We start from the raw sequence: 23,730 nt of genomic DNA, 5'->3' as shown, positions 1-23,730 counted from the left end.
GCTCTCCAGCTTGTAAGTACAGCTGTGTTTTAAACAGTCCTCACTGCCCTACCGATCCTTGTATCATTTCTTACAGTTAAGTTTGGGAAACAAATCTAGTTGCCAATCCAGAGTGATTTTGAGGTATTTAACAGTAATTTCCCTGTTTCCCCACCCCTCCTGCATCCCCTCGTTTACTTCATCAGTTCATCAAGTAAGGAATGTGCAGATAGTTATACTATTAATGACTGTTCTTGGCTCTGCACACTTTGCCAGCCACCTGCCTTGTCATTGGTCTGGTGATGGATGTTCTTCATCCAGTCTGAGATACTGGATTTGCTCTGGATGATTGATGCACTCCTGTCAAGCGTAGAACGCATCAGTTGCAGCAGGGCACACAACTGTTAGTTCTGACAGCTTAACAGGATGATGCATAAGGAGTACATGTAACAGACCTAGTTCCAGGTGTCTTGTCCAAGCTGCTTTCTAGTCTATAATTGTGCAGGTAAAACCTGCGTAAGGACTTGTGTGTGGCAGGAGTAGATGCATTTGGTTCTCCTACAAGCTTGTTCTGTTGTTCATGGAATTTTGTTGTACTGTCGTAAACCATAAATGCAATTTTTACATGTATTTTGCTAAAACAGTTTGTAGCATTGAGTTTGCAGTTTTCAAATAAATGAAACTCCTTTTCCTCAATGTCACTGTGGAAAATTTCTGCCTCTTCTTTCCATGCAATCTCCTTATTTTCCTTCTCTCCCCTGTCCCCCTGCCTTGCTGTACCACCATGTGTGAGTGTGTGGTTGATGTTCAGCATTTCAACTCCATTACAGACCTTTCTTTGCCATGTGCTATTGAGGTGACCAATGTTTTTCAACATGTTACTAATTTGTGTCTTTGCATATACTACACACATTCATATATTTCTTGTTCTTTATTCCAGAGATGGTGATGTTGCTGGAATGGTGGTCAGGCACTGATTGCACCCTCTACACTGACCCAGGGAGTTACCACAAGTATGGGAAGGAGAATGCCATCGTAATCCTTAATCACAACTTCGAAATTGACTTTCTCTGTGGCTGGAACTTTTGTGAAAGATTTGGGGTCTTGGGGGTGAGTTTTGTTTAGCATTTAAAATAAACTTCCTCTTTTGTGATGCAAGGGAAAAAAAAACCAAAACAAATTCTTTGTGTTTTTGAAAGTTAACAGACCTGTGCTCGATTTTCACTCAGTCACTCTCCAAACTTAGAGAGAGGAACCTAAAGCAATGCAATGCAAGTATGTGGAATACTGAGACAGGATTGCTTGGGCATTCATGAAAGTTTTAAAAGCATTGCAGTTACAGCTGATGGAGGAGATACTCCTTTAACCTGAGGAGGTCATTACAGTTGTTTCTCTCTGCATGCTTGCTAGGTAACTATTGCAGTTCATTGTGCTGCAGAAAGATGAGCTGTTCTGGGATCCTTTCCCAGTAAATTGTAGAATTTGTTTGCTTTCTCCAGTGCAGTCTTACAGATCCACAGCTAGAGTTTGAATGACGTAGTGTCTGTCTCTCAGAATGAAAGAGCTCCTTCTCAAGTGAAAGCAGTAAGCACGTTGTAGCTAGTAAGAGATGGAGGAGGAATGAGCTATCCATAGTTGAATACACTATAACATTAGGCTAGGAGTATGCGTGCATTTGTTTTCAGGGTTGGTTTTTTGTTTCCCCTGTCAGCTCATGGGGATGATTCTCGTTCAGGTCCTAAGGCAGCTTGACTTAATTCAGTGGTGGTGACTACATTCTCTACCTACAAGGGATATAGATATGAGTTTCTCCCTCCTAAGAAAGCAGACTGATACTTCATTTTGGCGGCCTTCTGCAGCAGCTTCTTCTAACTTTGCTTCTGGCCTCTGTCAAAAGTCCTGACCTTGGATTGTGTGAACCTATGACTTTTTGTGGCCTTTGCATTGGACTCTGCATTTTCTGGACATATAGGCACCACTGCAGTCACTTTCAAATTACAGTGATGACAGTCTCCTTTAAAAAATAAAAAGGGGCCTTAAAACTGGAAGAAAACTAACCTAAGCATTACAGGCCCTGCATCTTATCTAAACGACTGTTGGCTCCTGATTACTGAGGAACAATTCTACTGTCATGTCTAGGACTTGAGCGCTGAGCTGGGGGATGGCACGAGACAGCAAGAGATGTGGGGAAACCTGTTCTGGCAGGCAGAGGTACATGTCAAAAATATGCTTCCTGCTATGTGCTTATTATACAGTGGTGCTTTGGTGTGGTCTATCTAATTTTGTAAGCCTAATGGCTACAGTTCTCTAAATAAAGTTGTGTAGCAAAATAAGGGAAAGGAAAAGTGCTCCCTACACATAAGAAACCTACTATGTAGAAGCATAACTGTTGAACAGTTACTGTGCTGCACTAACTGAAAATAATTTTTCCTTTTTTTTTTTAAGATGCTTACAGTTATTACTCAGTTTGTATTTTTGCTAATCTCAAGGTTCTTTTAGGAACTGATATATGTTGGGTGGGTTTTTTTTTCTTATTTTTCTTTAAATATTTCAGTCTTGAGTGAAGTACTGTGGTTTTACTTCCCAGAAACTGTTCCAGGAAGAAATAGTTCCCATGTGTTCTCATTTGTGTAGATATCTTTCCACAGCAAAGCAGTGCATCTCCCTGTTGGGGCAACCAGTCAAGGTTTGACTTCAGCCAGGTTAAAAAAAAATTGAAAATTATGTGCAGTCAGTTTCCTGATTGAATTGGCATACTAGTACTTGACTTGGGGCAGCATGAGAGTGGATAAATGTGTGGGGCTGGGGGGTGTAGCTTGGTTTGATTTTGTTATGCCTTAGACAAGTTTGCAGGGCACAAAGCTTCGGAGTTTGGTGTGGCAGCGCAGTTGGGAATGTAAGAACCATTATGCTGAGGGCTTGATGTTTGGGAAAAGGAGTTCAAAGAAAAAGGCAAGGTTCTAGAGAGGTTTCTAAGTGGTGTCCCAGCCTCCAGCATTTTGTGGCCACTGGGATTTTATATTTAATGCTGTTTAATTTTATACTCCATGAAGTTCCTATGCAAACTGTAGGTATCTACCAACATCTCACTAGCTGATCTTGTGTTTGCTGCTGCTGAAAAGGAAATCTTACACATGCCATCCTGTCTCCTGCATCTGTTCTGGTGCTTGTCTGCCCTGTTTTGGCGTGTTTTAGATGCCCCTCCTCTCTCTCTTGCCTTAACTAATCCGATGAAGAAAGGACAGATATGACTGGGGAGGGGGAAGAGGGAGAAGGTGAAGACAATTTAGGGCCAAAGGAGTTTGGGTCTCATAGTGCGTGGCTGCAGCAGGTAGACCGAGTGGCTTTGTTGTGACATCCAGGTGTACTCTGCAGCCCTGGCAGACAGCAGCAGTGCTCTTAACAGTGGCATAAGCGTGAGTACAAACTCTCACTGTTTTACAGCTTGAACTTTTATTAAATGAACCCATTAAATGCTGTATTTTTTGTCTTGATTTTGCTCATTTAAAAACAAAATTAAACTTCCTTGAACCTGCCTGGCCTCTTTTGGCCCCGGAAGCAGTCTTTCCCTTTTTTCTCTTAGTTTTTAATGATATGAAAGCTGCCCCTCCTGGTCTTAGTTGCAACATTCAGTCTCTCTTCTCCTGTACTGGCTTTCTCCTTATAGCCAGATTGCTGTAGTCCCAACTGGTTTATAATGCTTTATCAATGTGGTTTTGTTTTTACCAAGTTGGTTTTAGGGTTTTTTTGCTGTTTGCAGGGGGTGGAGTGGGAGTGGCATAGGCACTTGCATGTTGTTAAGTTTGTTAACTTGAGTCTTCTTCTAATGACTTAGTTCTTATTTTTGGGTGGCATGAAGATCTCTGCTTTCATGAAGGTTTTTAAATGGCTGAGGAAGGAAATCTAGCAAAAAGAGCCAAAGAAGGTGCTAAGAATTTGAGAAGTGTGTGTGTGTATGGAGGGGCAAAAAAACCCCAACAATTCTAATGTTTATTTTACTTGTTATTTTTTTCTTTTGGAGCATCCCTTGAAAATGCTAGGAGGTGTTCGGTAGGCAGTGCTGAGTGAGAGCCAGAGGTCTGTTCATTTATAGTGGAGAAATTAAAAATCACATGAAGCAGCAATTCTCTGATTGCTTTTGCTCTTGCAAGTTATTGAGGTTGCCTTGCTAGCTGCAGTTAAACTCGATGCAGCTGAAGTTACTGATGTGTAATTATTTGCAGCACTAAACCTTAGAAGATGTTTTTGGTTATGTTGGAAGTTAGAAGAAGGAAGCAAACTTGACAAAAACTAGAAGACTGCTGGGATTTCAGGCAAACCTGTGTTCAGTCCAAACTATTAAACACTTATGTCTGTATTCCACTTGTGGTTTTTTTGTGAAGGGTTCTTCCTGTTTTGTTTCCAGTCCTTGACACCCATCAGCCACACGTACCCACCTCCTTGTGGGGCTCTCCTGGTGGAGACGCTGACTCCGGTGTCTGTCTTGCTGTGTTGTGTAAATAGAGATGTGGTCTTGGCGAAAGGTCCCTGCACTCTGCTGTGCCCTTCCCTTTTCCTGCCCACGACATTCCAGTCCCAGGACCTAACTTCTTCTCAGTGGTGGACAGCCTAGCTGCTGTATCAGCATTTAAACACGTTAGGAGCATTTAGTTTCTTCAAGGTGTGTGCTACACATTCCTTCGACAACAGACCCACTGAACACCAGGACTTGAAATCAGGACACAGGCATGTTCTGAGGAGAGAGGTGTTATTCAGGACTTACACCAACAGCATAGAAGTACGCTCTCTGCCAGGATTCTCTGTACCTTTCTGCTTTGTTTCTTGGTCTGACCAAACCGTGATAAAATAGCTTTTATAGTAATGTTAGTAATGCTTTTTCTGAGAGGACGACATTTACATTAGCAAAAATTGCCTGTGCTTTGAAGCTGAACCTGTTGGTTTATCTGTTCATCTTACGGTGTCTTGAGATTCAAGTTATTAGTGCTGGTGATCTTTCTGCCTTGGTAAAACATAAACATTATTTTGAGCGGCTCATTATATTGGCATCAAAATATGCACATTTCCAAAAGAGGCCGTAGTTGTTTATTCCTTGGCAGCATAGACAAGGCAGAAAACCATTATGAAAAACTAGTTGTTAACTGTCTTGCTTTAAGTTTCTCATAAAAAAATTGCTAAGCATATGTGATAATTTTTAACTCTGTCTGTTCTATATACTAGGAAATGCAGATTTTATTTAAAGTTGTTTTATGTTGAAGCTTGCTGTTGGAAAAACTGAGCATGGCCTTAAATACAGGTGTGAGAAGAGCCTTTTGCTAGGTTATTATATGGGACTGATAGGTGTGTGAACACAGTTCATTGGTGTATTTTAATATGTTAATAAAAGTTATTTGCAGGCAGCCAAACCTACATTATGATTTGTATTTAACATAGCATCTTAGCATATGCTTGGGTGTATATCCTCTAAAATACTTGTGTTACCTTTCCAACATGGAAATGTTTTATTTAATACGAAGCATTAGAAATTAGGAGCCTACCTATATTTCTGGAACTGTGGCTTTGAGGGACTAAAGAAACATCTTTCCATCTTGGTGTCCCAGAGAGTACAATATGAAGGAGTGCTATATTTCAAAATTAGAGCAAACAGAATCATCAAAAGTATGTCAATGCTAGGGCAGCCTGGAGAGCAAATAATTTACGAGGCAAATTGCTGCTGCTGCTAATGCTTTGCAGCTACAATGATTTTGTTTTGAAACTGTGTGTCCTGGTTTCACTGGGATAGAATCATAGAATCAGTTTTCTATTCAGGAGAGCTGCATTTCTGAGAAGACTACACTACTTGATTTAATGGAAAACAGAGTTGATGAGACACTTTGTTTTAGTTTTTGACCAGTGATCACTGGTATGCAGTGATCAAGGTCCTTAGCAGTTTTGAGAAAGCCAGGTGCTTCCAGGGCCAACAGAATTATTCCATACCATAAATGTCATAGTCACTATAAATTGGGGAGTTCACTGGGGATGCCCTCCTAGTCCACAAATGTCATCAACTCTCGAAGGTTTCACCCATCATTCTGCTCCTGAGGCCTCCTACTCCCCCACTTCTGCTGGAGCTGTTGTGTTTGCGAAGTTTATTATCTAATATTCAATGCTGGGAGCACAAGGCTCAAGACTTCTGTGTAAGCTGAGTATAACTTTGTGTTTTATTATTGTTGCTCCTATTACTGTTACAGATTCTTCTTATTGTTGTTGTTACATTATTTTAGTTTAGTTTATTTCAATTATTATACTGTTTATTTCAACGCACAAGTTGAACTCTTTCTCCTCTGATTCTCTTCTCCACCTCACTGGGGAGGGTGAAGGAGTGAGTGAGCAGTGGCTGTGTGGTGTTTAGCTGCCTGCCACCTTAAATTATGAAACAGTGGAGCAAATTTTGTTCGACATCGTCAGCTTGCTGGTGGATTTCATGCTGTTTGTTGCACTTTGTGTTCATGAGGTATTGAATACCTGAGGCCAGACATGTAAATCAAGATTTTCTTTCTGTGACAGTAGTGCTGTACAATGCATCTAAAGTCAGCTTGTAATTTTTTTTTCTTTTAATGTGACGTTAGTGCAGTAATTCAAAAAGGGAGAACTTTGTGGGTATTTCCATCTGAACGAACTTGGCCAAAAGAAAGTAACCTGGATTAAAATGCTGTTACTGTGGACAAGTTGTCCCCATCCAGCAGTAATGTCATTAAACATCCGTTGGAATTACACAGTTCTGAGCACTGAAAATGTTTGATTTCAAGAAGGCAGCTTACATGGAATAAATCAGCACTTTTTAATGAAATTTGTTCTGTTGAACAAGCTGAATTTGAAGGTTAGAGGTGAGCGTCACATATTTACCAAAGCACTTTGGTAAAGGAAAAGTGAGTGGCCAAAGTCAACTCAAGCTGCATTTGTCTTCTTGGGTGTTGACACAGGAGCTGTGCATGTGTACAGAGACAGAATAGGTTGTAGCTCTAGTTATTGTAAGAGGGATGGTGGCTTCTGAGAGGAGGCCTAATGTATTCCTCCCACATGAGAGGAGTCTTGCCAGTCTAATGCACTGAAGAGTTTCCTCTCTCTAATTAGTTCTGTGTCATTAGCCTTCCTTGGACTCCTAGGATAGATAAGAGTGCACAAAATAGCATAAGGTGATTTAGTTTCTTTTTATGCGCATCTAAGTAGTCGTACGCTCACGTGTCTATAAGAGCGCTTTTAAATTTTAAAAAGGCATCGGCACAGAAGTTGAGTAAGAACATGCCCTGGGGAAGAATTCAAACATCTGTTCTGCTTTTGTGGTTATACCTGTGCTGCGTGACACCGTAGCTCACAACATCATTGCTTTGTTTCACTGGGGAAAAATGAAACGGTGGCAACTTCTCTCCTGCCCCTTGTTTAACTCATAGACTTTTTAAAATATGGGAAACATTACAAAATAGCTATGTTACTTTAGCTTGCCTTCTGGACTAGGATTTCCGTGTTTTAAGTCAGGGAGGGAGTACTACTAGATTGTCTTTTCTGACTCTCTGCTCTGGAGGCCTTGTACGTCCTGCGCAGAGCACACTTACATTTGTTTGTGGTAGGACATACGATACTGAACACTTACTGCAAATACACTTTAAGAGCATGGGGTTGGGTTTTTTTTTTCCATTTTGGGGAGTTAATGCTGTTGCTGTTTGCCTCTTTGTGCAGTGGCTTGTGCTAGGCTGTGGCTGAGGGCTGCCCTGGTTGTGGCTGCTCAGCTAGAAACACTTTGCATCTCCTGGGATTCCTTGGGGCAAAGCCTTGGCTCAGCTGTCTTCTTCCAGCATGTAGGAAGGAAATAAGAGGAATGGAAAAGTGCGTGAACTGCTCTGTGTGCTTTTAACGGAGGCTATACTGTACATGACCTACAACAAAAATGCTCTTTGGAGGCTTTTAAAGATATATGCTAGAACTATCTACATTTTTGTTGGAAAAAAGAAAATTACTTGTATTAAGTGTAACTGAGAGAAGAAAAAAGCAACTAGTGTGGTGAAAAAAGCAGAGAGCTAAGGCATCTTTAAGTGGCGGAATGAGATCCTGTTTCTCTGTGGTCAGTTTGGGGAGTTGGAAGAGTAGGCCGGGCTCTGCTTTGCTGCTGCCCTGCAGTAGGGACTGATGTCCATCATGGCTTGAAATTGAAATGGCAGAAAGTGTGCTGAGCCCTGTGGCTGCCAAATCCTACAGCTTCTCTGTGGGGGAGAGCTGGGTTTGGAGTCCTGACCTGCACTCATTGCTGAGGCTCTCAAAAGGATCGAGAGAGAACGCTTCGTTACAAAGTGTTAGATCATTTGACAGAGAGGATTCCTGCCTTCTCAGAAAGGGAATTTGTCTCATGTCATCCTCAGCTCTGCTTCTCTCTAACAGTTGCTAGTGAAGCGATGTGATGTGTACTTGCCTTCCAGTCTTAGGAGCTTTGAGGTAGCTTAATTATTTAAGCTATTTTCCTCCTCAAGGAATGAGTGCAGATGAGAAAACTGAGATGAAGAATTAGGTCAGGTCTCTTCCCCTAGTAACCAAATGAACAACAGTGACCAAAAAAACCAAAAGCAAATAATTTCTGTTCATGGTAATTTCTACGGGTAATAATTCCTAATATTCAGATGCGATGTGCTGGAGCCCATCTGCAGAGCACTTTCAGGGGATGTCTTATAATGATATCACAGACAGAAACTGCACTGTAATTGCTGTATCCTCTAGGAAAATGTATTTTTTTCAGAAAGTGTTGAATCAATAATTTCTGTACCCACACACACACGTGCCATTTTATTGATTAAATAACAAAGTGAAGGGTAAGACGGCTCACCAAGGTGGGCTGGCTTGGAAGATAGGATAAGGAGTAAGGTGGAACCAGTTCTTCTGCCCAAAGGGTTGTCAGTGTGAGATGATCACATATTTAATTTCTGGAGTAGGATTTGAGATTTGAGAGCTGCTGAATGCTTGATAAGCCATGGATTTCTTGTGGAGGGTCTGCACAAATCACTCCAGTGTCACACCTGTGATACAGGAACAGAAGCATGCTCTGAAGAGAAAGGCACTAGTGTAAGTATTTCTGGCCTTCCATAAACAAATCTAAAGCCAAATGAAGTATTTATATTACTGTTGTTTTTTCTATTTCAGGGCTTTCTCCATTTGTAAACCATGCATATGCATCAGTATACTGTTGTAGAGCAGTAGCTCTGTGAATTTGTCATTCATGATAGTTTTCTTGTCATGGTGAGGTGTCCCAGCTTTGGGGAGAAGTGTAGCTGCAGGGTATCATACAGGAACTTGAGTTGCCACTGCTCAGGGTCTGCTTCAATTAGGAATTTCATTTTTCATGGTTTGGGTCTTTTGCATGGTTTCCTCTGTGTTTTATGGAATTCGGCTTGTGTTTTGGGTTTCAGGGTTTGGACAGGGTAGACACACACATGTATATGCATGTATTTATTTAATTTTTGAAGACTTCTTTTATGTAGATAATCTGAGATCAGATTTGACTATTCAGTCATATGATGAAAGCTTACTTTGCTTTGCTTTGCTTTTACACTGGTGTTAAGACTGGTGTTAAAACTGGGACTGATCAATGTGAATCAGTACACTGGTGTCTTACTGTGCATATGTCATACGCACAGAGATTTCTAAGTAGTGTAACACTGTTTTACTTGCTTTGACTCTGTCTTGCAGAGTTCCAAAGTGCTTGCGAAGAAGGAGCTCTCCTACATGCCTATCATTGGCTGGATGTGGTATTTCCTAGAGATAGTCTTCTGCAAGCGGAAGTGGGAGGAAGATCGGAAAACAGTCATGCAGAAGTTGCTGAACCTCCGGGACTACCCTGAAAACTTTTGGGTAAGTGATGACTAACAAGTAGAGTGCAAGGTGCTGTAGTGTTTGGGAGGGATGAAAGGCATAGACAATACGAGATAGTCAGCAGGTTGCTCCAGAGAATGTTGATTCATGAGCTTCCTGGCAGTATCAGACATTGCTAAGTGAGCTAGAAGGATTTTCTCAACATTTTCTGTATGTTTCATCTAGCTGTTTAACATCACCATGTGATACATGAGTAAAAGTGCTCTTAGATGAGCTGTAACTGAAGCTGGCTACTTGGCTAGTTTTCTTCAGTCTCTCTGTTGGCCAAATCTTTGCTGTGTGTTATGGGGACATAGCTTGTGCAATTTGGCAATGCTCTCTGATGTGTTAGTTTGCATTCAAGCTTGGCAGAAAGCAGATGAGCAAGTGATAGATCTCCAAAGATCTGTCTGCTGTCCCCTGTCTGCCACTGGCAAAATTGTAATTGTTCATGTCTGAGCACTTCCACTGTATAGTTCATAGGGGGATGAGGCTTTCAGTTGTCCTTCATTTACTCCCTTATGTCTGTTATCAGCTCAGTCATTGGCATCAAAGTTACTGTTCGCAGTTTTCAGTGGTCCTTTTGCCATAGTGGAATCAAGTGGGTCGGAGTGGTGGGAAGCAAGATAAACACTTAAGCATTTCTTAGAAATGTGTTTGGTTTAGACACTTCCCAAGTTTTAGATACCAAGACACTCAAGCACCTCACCATCAGTGAGACATTTGCAACAGGGGGTAAGTTTTGAGTGGTTTCTAACATCTCATTAGAGATGGAGTGACTCATTTAGAGAAATGAAGTAATTTAGACAGCAAGTAGCAGGGCAGATGTTAAAGCCCAAAGGCTAGAGTTCAGACCAGAGGATGACAAGATGGATGGGTGAGGGCAATTGAGTTTGGGTTTGGTTGTTTTTTGTTGTTGTTTTTTTTTTTACTTCCGGTCAATTAAATTACCTTAATTAAAGCAGTGTTCCTTTGGGCTGCATTGGTGGGAATTAGAGATGCCTCTCATCAGACAGATGCAGAAGACCTGAGCTGCTTTCTAACTGTGGTTCTCTCTTGTTTTTAGTTCCTGATTCATTGCGAAGGCACAAGGTTCACAGAACAGAAGCACCAGATTAGCATGCAAGTAGCTGAAGCCAAAGGCCTGCCCAAGCTCAAGTATCACCTGCTGCCACGAACGAAAGGATTTGCTGTCACTGTGCAGTGTTTGAGAAATGTAGGTAAGGAAAGTCACAAGGAACAATGCTATCTGAATATAACTGCTGTTGCTGTGCTGTGCTCTTCTTTTCCCTGTAGCGTGTGTCTTAACAGAATAGCCCTGGGATCCTTTCTGACCTTTCTTTCAGTAGCCTGCAAAAATTAAAGATTAGAATTTACTAACAAAGTTCTGAGGAAACTTGGTTATTTTGTTTTGTTTTGTTTTGTTTTCTGTTAGTCTGTATTGAGTGATCTCAAGTTACATGTTTTGTACCTATTACCAAAGGATAATACTTCTTAGTATTTACTAAGCAATTCTATTCCAAATGAAGCAAGTACATCACTAGAGAATCTGAGGCAGAGTGTCTTAAATATTTGCTTGTGGTAAATGTCTGCCTCGAATAACACAATTTTTAGACAAAAATATATGCTACTTTAAATTTCTGTGTAGATGTACTCTTTAGAGTTTCTTAGTAACCTTTGTGGAGCTGAGGAATGGGAGTATACCTCAACTGAAGATACATGTAGGAGAAATTTATAAATAAATTATTTCTACGTTACAGAACATGAGTAAGTTTTTCTTTGTTAAAGTTGTTCTGAACTCCCCACCCCCTAGTTATTTCTGGTTACTTGAATTTGCCAGCTTTAAAGTTCTGTAAGTAAGAATATGATACACATGCCTGTGAAGTGATTTTCTTTGACTAACGCAATCCATCAAAGTCTTCTGCTCTGTTCTTCATGGGCAGAGGAAAGACAGTGCTAAGTAGCCATAGTGCTACAGCATCTTTGGGGTTTGGTAGATTTGTGTGCTGATAGAAGGCTGATATGTGAGAAAAACAAAGTGGTAGTGGTTTAGAATAAAATGTTCTAGCTGGACTGAAGTGAATGTCAAAGCTTCTTTTGTCTTCCTAGACATGTTTTCATGTGGCATATCTGGGATAGCTGCTGTAAAAAAAAGCTTTGCATTCAGCTGTCTTGCTATCTGTCATGTTTCTTCTACGTATCCTCTTGCAAGTCAGGTAGATGATACCACTGTTGTAGCTTGTCAGTCATCCACAACTTCCCACTCCTAAAATGGATAGCATAGCTTGGTTCTTTTCAGATATATGAAGAAGAGGTGAGTTATGTGCAGCATCCAGCAACTCTCTTATGGGCAGTTTAACCTTTCCTTTTGAATAAGGACAACTGTTTTGCTGAGGGCTGGGGGGAGTAGACTGGAGGGCACTGAAGAAGAGCTGAGCCAGTACTTGGTGACCTCCAGTGCCCTGAGCTGGGAATCAGGAACAGGTTACTTTAGTGCTGATTTTGCTCTTTTTTCACTAATTTTGTGTAAAGCAAGCAAAATATGTTATGATTGTGGACAAGTAGCTGGTTTCTGGGAAAATGTTTCAAAAGGAAACAATTTTAGGAATCCCAGGTGACATTTATAAAAAGTTTTGGGCATTCATGCAATACACTAGAGTAATACTTCTTAGGATTCTGGGTATTTGAAATACTTTAATAAAAAGAAAACTGAGATTTCTAGATTACTTATGTACTTATGGAAGTGTATTTTACTGCCTCAATCCAAAAGCTGTGACTTGCTAGGTCAAACAAGGTAAGGCTAGTAAGTTAATAATTCCCAGTGAGGGTTCTGACCTGTCTCTCTTGTTGTACGATTCGCAATCATTTCAGTGGCCAAGTCTGCAGTGGGGTATCCCTGCACATCAACGAGAATGGGAGACTGGTGCTGAGCAGGTGGATCCCATTTTGGGCCCTGCCACTTAGACTAATGCACTTTCTGCCCTACCACAAAGGGACAGTGGGCCTGACTGGAGTGCCTTGCAAAGGGAGATAGCTGCAGCATGACATGGCAGCAAAGTCAAGCCAAATGTTTGGATCCAGTTCCAAACTGGGTGTGACAGAGCTCAGCATTTCCTTTTCCTCTGTTCTTCGTTCCTGCTTTCTGACAGGGATGTGATTCAATCTGTCTGAAGCTGTAGTTCTGAGGGAGGATGAATGCTGGTTTCTGTGGCTGTAGAGGTAATCCACCTGCAATCACAGTCATCACACCTTGGTCTTCTTTGCAACTTCATATCAACTCTTAATGCTACCTCTACCTGGTGCAGTAGTTCTGTGTCTGTTGGAAACAGGCATTGGTGACATCAGTGTGGCACGTCCATCTGTCTTGGAAAACTTAGCTTCAAGAGTTTATTTAATGTGCATACATGGGAAGTTGCCTCCATACCAGTGCGTGCTCTATCTGTTAGCATAAGGAGATATATTTGGATAAAAATATCTTTCACACAAAATAACAAGTAAAGAACCTTCATTCCCCTCCTAACTCATTTCCTTCATAAGTGATAATGGAATTATTTTCTTTTCAGTGATTTACTTTCACAAATTTGAATCTCTCTGCACAGAGTTTGATTCCTAAAGGAGTGCTCTTACTATTTTTTTGAACTTGTTCTGGTATTTTTAGCAGTGGCCATCTCTACCAGTTTGGTAATACAGATGCAGTCCCCAGGAACTTCATTTCTAGAAGATGTTTGCTATCTTAATAAATTGCTGTTGGGTTGCAGAGTTTGTCACCTGTACTGTTCATGGAGGCAAATGAAAATACACATCTGTTTCTAAAACACTCATCTATTACTTACAGTAAAAGCAAATGTCTTAAATATTGCAAAAGATATATTTAACTTACTTTTATTGCCTGGCTCTGTATCAGGCAGTTCCTTTCAGCTGTTTTTATTTAGTTAAGACTTGTGTTTAAAAATGTGCCTCATGAGATGACTCCAAGTTGTCAACCTTTTCCTCCAGTTGTGTGTGCTGTGAACTACTGTTCAAGAGGGAACGCATAAGAATAAATTCCAAGGTGATGTTCTCATGGAGTTCAATATGACAGCGTTTGGGGGTTTTGCAATGACTTTTCCTGTGAGCTGCAGTTTAGTCCTGGACTTCTTTCAGTGTTTAGTGAGGCTGCTGGTTATCCTTTTGAGCAAGCTATTGAGTTTGAGAGATGAGTGATTTTTGACCAAGATGACCAGAGCAATAAAATGTTAAATCAAAGGGTTGTGTCAAGGTGGCTGTCGTACCAGCAGTACAGTGAATTCTACTGTCTCTTCCCCTCCCTTTCCCAGGCTTCACTTCAGATCACTGTGTGCCAGTGTGAAGCTGCATGTAGGCATTCTCATTGCCTGTAGGTTGATTTGTCGGATGATTGTTCTGGCATAATCCACCATGCCCACAAAATAATGTGTGAAATTCAAGAGGACAGTTGAAGTAATAGAAATCCTCTCTAGCTATGTAATCTCAAGATTTCTTAGGTCGAAGCTGAGAAATTAAATCTTAAATTCTGAAGTACATAGCTCTCTGTTAGAATACTGTACAAGGAACCAAAAGTTAGAGATAAAAAGAAGTTGGGCAGAGATTAGAAAACAAAACAGAAAAAACTAGGCTTTTTTGTCAGAAAATGGCAATTCAGCTGGAAAAAATTTGGTTTCAGTTATGATCTGTTCTGAGCCTTTGAAAAGGCTTCCAAATATTGAATTGTGTTTGGCTTTTAATGAAAAAGATGGTTTAAGATAACTTCTTTGAGAAAATATTTTATTTCATAATTGAAGCAAGACTTCTCGCTTGCTGCCTAAATTAGTCTGAGAGCAAGACAGTTGCAATGTTTTCAAGATACTGTGGAGTTATTTTTTTTTAACTTGGTTTAGAATATGAAATTTCTGGATTCTTCAGCTTTTGGATGAGAAAGTCACGAGGTGTCTAGTTCTAATGTAATTACAGAATACTCATTTAATGAAGAAGAATTTCAGTGTGTCATGCAGCATGCTAGTGCTGCTTTGGCTGTGGAAGCTTTCTGCCAAATTTTAATTTGTGCAGTCTTTCACATTTCTACTGTTATTCTTTTCCTGCACTTTCAGAATAGAAAAGCTTCAGTCTTCAGTTATTTTATATCTGGATATAACAGAGGTCTGTTTACCCCTGCGTACACTATCGTTGTCTTGGATTTGGCACTGCTTTAAACCAAAAGATTTCAGTGCGATACTAAAAAGAACAGGGCTGAATATCAAACTACAGACCAGTTACAAACTAGAATGGGGTATTTTGCCTCTGGACTGAAGGAAAACTCTGTGTGTGGCCATCAGCACAGAAGGATGTTCCTGACCAACTCTGCAGAAGTTTTTTCAAAACAGGAGAAATGCCTTCCAATGTGTCTGAACAAGCACCCAATTAATCTCAAAACTCAAAGGTAGACGTCTTCTAAAGGACGAAAGAACAAGTACTGCACACATCATACTTTGCTTTATTGCATTCCTATGTGTGTTAGAATAAACTCATGCTATTAAAGAATAAACTAAGCAGCTTGCTGGGTATAAACCAAATTGAGCTCTTGTCTTCCCTTAATTACATTGGATTAGTAAATTAGAGTAGATTAGTAAAATCATTCCGCACTAAGAGGCTTAAAAATGGAGGTAGATAATTTAGTCAAAAAAAAAGTAATATCCTACTTACATTGTAGAGGGAGAGTAGCGTGCTTGAAGTAGATTTTGGCTTACGTGTTGTAGTTCTGAGCTTGGGCTAAAAACCCAACTGCAGTAGGAAAAGAATAGAGTTGGTAATGAGGGATGCAGTCTGTATGCAGTGATGGGGTTTTGGCCTCTGTTTTTAGGATTTCCTTGCAATGCTGAAGCCCAGGCTGTTCTGTTCTGCTGTACGAATTCTGTTTTGCAGTAACAAATGTTGTGGTGGGTTTCTGACATTGAATGTTGTGACCAGGCTATGTTTCCCTCTTGTAGCTAGAGAAGCTTCAAAAATAAAAGCAAATCTGTTCTGTGTAATAAAAGACTTCCTTAGGTGGGTCAAGAGCTCTCACTATAAAGGTTCATCACAGTGTTCATTACTGTAGAACCCTTTAGCAGAAAACATGAAATACAGCAAGCTACACGTGAGGTCACTTCTGTGGCGGGAAAAAAAACAACTTTGTTGCTGACATTTATCTTGGAATTCGTACCATGATGCACTTTTGGTTTCAGTGTCAGGAAAATTAATTGCTGGCTGGTAATTTTGTGACATCAGGAAAATAGTGTCTCTGTGTGTTTAAAGAAACTTTTTGGAGACACTTTATGTGGTTTAAAACAGTGAACACTTTTTTTCTGTAGAAAATGCCTGTTAATGCTGTCTTAGTTTAACTGTGAACGACCTTTGCAAATACTTTTACTGTTACCACAGTCCTGAACCGCAGAAACTGTGTTTTCTTGAGGCTGAAAGTCTGGCTGCAGTTTTGTTCTGTGGAACTGGGATGTTTCATTCCTCACCGCTGCATGCCTTCATAGCAGCAGCTAAGCCCACACAGGATGTGGTCTCTGTCAGTTCTGTCTCTGCCTTTGCCCTATAGCAAATGCCTCAGTTACCAAATAATGGCCACAAAGGGGAGGTTGTTCAGAACCCCAGCAATTCACAGCTGCATTAAGCCCTGATGCCATTGTAGGATGTGTCTCACACACACTTTACTCATTTGTAGTCAAACTATATATATTGTTCACTGTTTATGAAGTGTGTATCTGCCTGGTTATTTACCCAGGTTGGGGAGGGGGGGAGTTGTCTCATTCACAGTGAGTTGAGAAAACCAATAGTTTTTCAACCATTTGACTCCCAAGATGTCCTTGGTACATTAACTATCAGAAACGGTAACTATGTTCCCTGCGCCCAACATTCTGCATCTACTGGGAGAAGGGTGGAGAGCAAACCCTTCCATGCTACTGGTGAAGTTACTAGCTGTTTGGCTTCTTAAAACCTGCATGTTGAATCTTCCATTGGTCGCAGCTTACCTTGGTGACAGCTCAAACTGTGGTGCTATTGCTGATGACTTCATATTTAAATATGCTCCTTGTCTAAGAGAGAATGAATGATTTCCAGTCTGTTACTACAGTAATCACGTAACCTGTTTCTCTTCTTGTAGTTTCTGCAGTCTATGATTCTACTCTCAATTTTCGAAATAATGAGAATCCAACGTTGCTGGGAGTTCTAAATGGAAAGAAATATCATGCAGATTTATATGTAAGGCAAGTATTCCATATTTTAATTCCTTTTTTTGGCATACAGAAGTGTGTACTTGCAGTCACAATTGCACAAGGAAGGAAATATTTTCAAGTAGGTAACAGTTAGGAAATCTCTACCAACCTGGCTTTGCAGAACTGCAGATAAAAAAAATCATATGAGATGGGAAGTTTCTTGTAAAGTTCTGTGACTGTAAATATATGGAGACCCTATGAAGCTCTACAGGATTTTTTGGTTTTCTTTTATTCTTTTTTATCTCTATTTGTAAGCTCAGCAGCAACCCTGGGACCTCTTTTCACTCACTTGGCCAGAATACCAAACATCTAAGTGTTCAAGTGGAGTGGTTTTACACCTGTCTCTGGCACCATGATTCCCACGCAGGTGGAGGCCAGGCTCAGGACTGTTCTTATCTCTGGTGTAGTTGTTGATGTATTTGATTGCTGCTCCCTCCCAGCCAAGAAGAGGGTTGTTTAATGAAAAAACAATTACCTGAATTGTGTATCATTAATGTTTCTGAAATTGATTAATACCCCTATCGCGTCCCGTAATCTTAATGAGAATTGGCCAATTCCAAGGCTCTTAGTCCCAGGCCAGGTTCTACCAGCAGTGCCTATGCTGCAGGCACTCAGGGGATGTGATGGGTTAGGATTGGAGCATAGGCGCCTAGAAGTGATCCCACAAGGGATCAGGAGTTCCTCATAACCCCATTACAGCTACAACTGAGTGGTCCAGTTGGTTTGTCTTGGGATACCAACATAATGTGGAATAGGGAAACCTTTTATTCTTACCTTCCCTTTTCTGCCTGTTCTAAATGTTTTCTTCAGAACTGTTTTTGCCCAAGGGTAAAAAGAAACTTTCTCTTGATTCCTCATGGATGCAACATGAGTTTGCATTCCCACTTGTCTCTCATGGGTAGCCCAGGCTAGTGGCCTTGTGTTTGGTGTGCATGGCCTGGTTGGCTGGGGTTTATGGAGGAGCAGCTGGCCCCACCTGTGTGGGCCATTCCTCCTATAGTGTAGAGGGCTGCATCTTGCTGTGTCTCCCTTTACACCCTTCCAGGCTGCTGCAACTCAGTCTGGCAGAGCATGGAAATTGCTTTTCACAACTTGGGCTAGCTATATTTGCCTTTCTGTCCTTTTGAGCTTCCTGAAATACTCTTACAGGCAGTGTAAAACTCATGGCAAAAGTTGTTTTGGCAATTAATTTGGGGACCATCACATATGTTCTTCAAAATCCTCTTATTTGCTTACTGAAGTGCTGTAGGTGTTGCTCTCAATAGAAGTTTGTAAATTTTGAATGGCCTTGTTTGTCTCTGCTTAAATTGTCTTCTAGTGTTTGTCATCTTACAGCTTTCTTAAATAAAGGAACAAAACAGTAGTGTTAAATTAATTTATTAACTGTAAACAGGAGTGACCTGACTATGAAAAGTGCTCAGTGTTTTTTCTCTCTGATGCTGGTTAATTACAGCCTTGAACTCCATAGGTGGGGTAAGAGATTAATTCATTTAAAACCTTCATCTAGGAAGTGGTTCTACTGAGCTCAAACATAACATATTACTATTTTAGAAATCCAAATTTCTGAATTTCAGATACATCTAAAAACCGAAGGTAGCTCTGGAGGCAAACTGTACTTTACTGTTACCATAAATTAAAAGAAGGTGGAAAATCTAGTGAGTCTCCTGTCAAATGGATAATCTGTCTGTAGAGTGTAAGTGCTGTTCATGGGAGCTGAAGTATTTAATGTTCTTCAATTTCTCTTGTTTACCATTGGCAGGCGGATTCCACTAGAGGAAGTCCCAGAAGATGAGAAGGAGTGTTCTAACTGGCTGCACAAACTGTATCAAGAAAAGGTTGGTGTCTTGTCTAGACAGCACCTGTGAGCCACTAGTGCTCAGTTATTTACACTGCTAGTAGACCTTTACAGGGTGTGTGTGTAGTGGTCCTGTGCTGGGGGTTGGGGTTGGTTGGTTGGTTGGTTTTTCAGGATAAGTGCTCTGTTTCTTCAAAAACAAACTGGTCTTGTGTTGTGAGTCATGACTGCCTTTATTTTGTACTTCAAGAGAAACAGGAGAAAAACTTCAACAAGCCTCAACAGAGTACTTTTAAAAGTCTTCTATAGAAGAAATTTGCATAAGGATACAAATAACACAACTACCTCCTAGTTGGTAGAAGGAACTCCTTCCCCTTAAAAGCACCTCCTAAATCAGGAAGTAATTCATGGACTAAATGAGGTGCGTTATGCTTTAGTGTATTAAAATTTTTGTCCCTTGTTTTACAATATCTTTTTCACAAAGGCAAAGATCCAGTATTAATAGGACAGGCTGATAAATTGTTTTCACATTGTGTGCACAGAAGGCGTGCATTTAAGATTCCTGATTACACAGGATGTGGGCAGAATAATAACGACTGTGTGTTTGTAGATGCCTGCAGATTTTTTTTCTTCCCAAATATTTTCATATGCATCCTTCAGACTTTCAGGATCTGTTTCTTGTGGGTTTTGTTTTTATTAACATAGGAGATAATGGTTGGGGGATGCACTCTTTGAATACATGCAGCACTCCCATTTCAGTCAGTGGGAGCTATAGGTATGCAAGGCATGAGGGCCTGGCAACTTGGTTTGCTGCAATAAATTGATCATAATTATGTATTCAGACTGGAATACAGCAATGCCTCTGACTTAGAAGTGGTAGAATATAGCTACGCTCTGGTTTCCTCTCTCTGTGCCATTTGTTTTACTGCACCCAGAACATCAGGTTAGCATTTCTGCATTAGCTGTGTTGTAGTCTTTCTCAGCTTCAAACCATGACTGTTTCTGGTGTAATTCATAGCTTCTCCAAGCTGCTTGCTTACAGGAATGTGAAAAGTAAATGTGTGTTGAGGCCTCAGCTGTAGATCTACTAGCTTTGCCTCTGATCTCCCTTCTTGTAAGTTGTACCGCTAACACCTAATTCAGACACAACCCCTAACATCTTTCTGCTGCAAGGCACTATGTTACCCGTGGGACCGTGCTCTCTCTACTGGCATATAAATGCAAGTGGTACTTTTGCTGAACATTGCTTTATGATGTTTTGAATTTATCTGTAACCCTTTTTCATGTTCCTAAGAAATGTGGTGATTGTTTTCCTGAATCACTTATTACATAGGCTGCAGCAATTCACTTCAAGTGTTTTACATTATTCCCTCTTTGGTGAACACTCAGTTATTTCTTGTGCAAACAGAGCATACATCTATGCTGCTTTCTTCATAACAACTTAGTTTACTGTGTGGTTAAATCTGTGGTTTCCTATTTAAGTATAGGAGGAATGAATATGTATTCAGTTTTCCTTTTCTTTAAAACCTTTTTGGTTGTGTGGCTTTTTTTTTTTTATTGGTTGGGTTGGGTTTTTGTTTGGTGGTGGTTTTGTTATTTTTCTGAAGGTGGCACTTTTCCTTCAGCTATTTTACATCAGTGAAACTGCTACTTTGCTGCAGTCATTCCTGGTTTACACAAGCCCATGTCTCAGTAAAATCAGGCTGAGAATACAGAGCAGGGAGAACTTCTTCAAGAGTTCTGAAATATTGAAAGCCCACTGGCAGGGTAAAAATGCAATTATTTCACCTTTCTGCCATGCATCGTATCCATATTAGGTTGGATAACAAGCAGCATTGCCAGGTAGGTGTTGTTTTCAAAGAGCAGTAATTCCTTGCAAGATAGGCACTCGTCCCCTGCTTTGTCTGTTTTGGTTGTAGCACTCCACTTTCTGTTTCAAAGTAAGACAAGGTATGCACACTACTGAAAAACAGAGCACTTTGATTTTCATAATTGTGCAGTACCTTCTCAAGACTTGCATGCCATGTGTTGAATTATGCTCTAACAGCGTGATATAGTAGGTGGGTTGTGCCACAGGTACTGAGATCAAGGCTGGAGTTCCATGCACTTGTGATGATCAGGGACACAAAGCTGTTTGAATGAGTAATTAAATCAGCACTTAGTGGACATGACTTTTTGGAAAACAGTGTCATTAGTAAAGGAGTGAGAGTCTTTGAGAAAAGCTTGTTCATTGCCTGATCTTAGTTACAAGCACCTCAACCTGAGATGCTGCTCTCTGGAAATCGGATGTGTTGATGTTCTTGATATAAATCGCTTCATTTTCTGGTTTAGCCACTGCTGCAAACACGATGATCAGGGCCTTGCCAGGTGAACGGTGGCACGGTGCTGTTCTAAACCAGACACTCTTCTCCTTCCTTTTCAGGCTTGCAGTAGTCCACATGCTTCATCCTCACCTGGGGTGAATTTTGTCCTTCCACAGATGGCCAGCATGGTATCAGTTAATGCCAAATTATGACAGAGGTGCAATTTGGGTTGCACACTGCCTCTTTTTTTTCTGTTCTTTCTTCCTTAAACTGCCATTGCTAGAAGGACTCCCTTTGACTTTAATGTGGACTGGGTTGAGCACCTTAGTGTCTACTCTGAAGAGGTACTGTATAATAGTCACAACTCTGCTAGCCCTTGTGCATTTGATTTCTTTTTTCACCTTCTTACAGCCTCAGTGCCTGAGATAGAAGTTCTGCTTGAGAATCTTAGTTTCCCTTAAAAAGAAAGCAAGCTTCTAACTCTTCTCACTTGTAGGAGTAGCATAGAAAACTGGGCATATGCCGAAATGCCCCAGGGAATTAGCAAAGAATAACTGAAGAGGGGAAGTGCACAAAACTCCACTGTTTGGGAACAAAGGATATATTTTTAGATACTCATTCTTTGTGGGCTTCCTCATGAAAGGGCAGTGGCATACCTCTGCCGTCAGACCCCCCCCTGCTGGGAGCAGGGAGGAAGAATCCAGTTAGCCTCTCACCAGATGACGGATGTTCCCTGATTTCCCCCCACTGCATTACCCGCCCCACTGTCTGGAGTACCTCAGATTTGGTTGGAGGCATTAGAGGGAGCATGTTTCCATATCCCAATATGATACTTCATAGAAGTATACTTGAGTGGGTGGGATTTATTACAAACGGAAAACAAGCTCTGTGTGCAGGGGAATGAAGGGACCTTCATTTAGGTGAGGTGACTGAGAGAAATTTTGAGGTACATTATGGGTTTAAACGCTGACTTGAGCTCTTGATAGGTACCATAGGCACCCTTGCAAAAGCTTAGAGGACAGATCAACCCACAGATCTCCTCTGCGAGGAAGGTGAATGTTTTTAAGGGTAAGGAATTGTGAGTGAATTGAAGAGCTGCTGCCCACAACGTTGTATAACGTGTACTGGAGGTGATGGCCTTGTCATTGTTTGCCCATTGTATATTTCTGCCATCTGTCTCAAACCTCCTGGTGAGATGCGGTCAGCGGTTTTGCTGCCCCTAATGCTGTGCAGAGCCAACAAAGAGAAAGCTGCTGCTCATGTTTTCAGTGAGTCCGGCTTGCTCTCTGTAGTGATAGGCCCCCTAATGGCGATACCAATAATAGTAAGAAATTCTTGACTTTTCTAGGTAGTACCGGTATTTAGAAACCTAACTGTATATAGTAGAATTCAATTTACTGATGGTTAGTAGCTCTGTGTTAAAGCAGTCATAAACGAAAATCCTCAAGGCGCTGTAAAGAAGACTCCATACACTGTGTGACTTGTTGAAGACAGCTAATTAATTGGCCGCAATGATCCCAGTACGATCTCGCTCGCATGCGCAAAACAGTCATAATTTTTCTAATCTCAATAAAGAGAGCGCAATGCTTTAATTACTGTGTAATCTCTTAAAAGCTAAATGTTCCCTTTGAAACAGATAAAATGGTAGCAGCCTGTAATTGCTCAAGTCGCCATTAAATAATTAAAGAATTGTCTGTGTCAGCTGGAGTGTAAGTAAATGTAAAATCATAGCATAGTAGAAATAATCTTCTTGTGGTTGATGAGGACAATCTTGGCTTTGCCAGAATTTTTGGAAACAGTCATGAAGCATTTCATTCTTTGAAGAAATTTAGTACTTCATTTAGTACACTAAGTTGAGGTTCCTTTTTATGTCAGTCTAATGCTGGCTTCATTAATTAACCAGTTTCATGTGACAACACGGATTAATTATCTTTGCTTTTGAACCAGAAGGAAGGAGATTTTTTTTCCCACCCACTTTGATATCTTGGGTCGATCACATCACTGAAGGCAATACTGTTCACCCATATGAGCTTTAGAAGAAGGTAGTAAGTTCCAAGTCTTCTGTGCTTTAAAAAACACACGCCACAAAACAAAAAAACAAACCCCACCCCATTATTTTCTTCATACTATACTAAAAAGGAGAGTCCTTTCGTTAAAACCAGTGAGAGATTGTAAAGTGTTTGCGTGCTCAGCTGCCTGTAGAGAGGTTCAGCACCCAAACTTCCTTCTGTGAGCTTCGTGGGAACAAGATGAAGGAGACTGCATCTATGGGACAGCAGACAGGAGGGTGTGCTGTGCTTTGGAGTGTGTCTGCACACCTTTTCTGACAGGGCTGTGGATGCTGTTTTAGAGCAGTGTTTGGAGGAAACATTAGGGATCAGAGGATCTGCTGCTGAACATGTAGCCCAAACACTTCTCACCAGCAGTATTTGGCCAGTGGCTATGGGTCTTGCAGGAGATTCAACAGGGATGTCTACACTGCTGCAAGAGTGTACATCCCCTAACCCTTCCTGTTTTACTGGGCTTG

At 40.8% G+C, this 23,730-nt stretch overlaps 1 protein-coding gene across 1 annotated transcript in view; it reads left to right on the top strand.

Moving 5' to 3' along the window:
* The window catches only part of AGPAT4 (1-acylglycerol-3-phosphate O-acyltransferase 4), a 61,866-nt gene that overhangs the window by 30,489 nt on the left and 7,647 nt on the right, over nt 1–23,730 (top strand). The window contains exons 2-6 of the mRNA XM_010184689.1: nt 920–1,089; nt 9,688–9,849; nt 10,916–11,069; nt 16,994–17,096; nt 18,865–18,940. Coding sequence (XP_010182991.1) covers nt 920–1,089; nt 9,688–9,849; nt 10,916–11,069; nt 16,994–17,096; nt 18,865–18,940 — 665 coding nt within the window. The remainder of the gene's footprint in view (nt 1–919; nt 1,090–9,687; nt 9,850–10,915; nt 11,070–16,993; nt 17,097–18,864; nt 18,941–23,730) is intronic.

The sequence above is a fragment of the Mesitornis unicolor genome, unplaced genomic scaffold (assembly GCF_000695765.1).
Source record: "Mesitornis unicolor isolate BGI_N332 unplaced genomic scaffold, ASM69576v1 scaffold15375, whole genome shotgun sequence".
NCBI lineage: Eukaryota > Metazoa > Chordata > Aves > Mesitornithiformes > Mesitornithidae > Mesitornis > Mesitornis unicolor.
The sequence above is the reverse complement of the archived record's forward strand: the minus strand, read 5'-3'. Positions and strand labels throughout refer to the sequence as shown.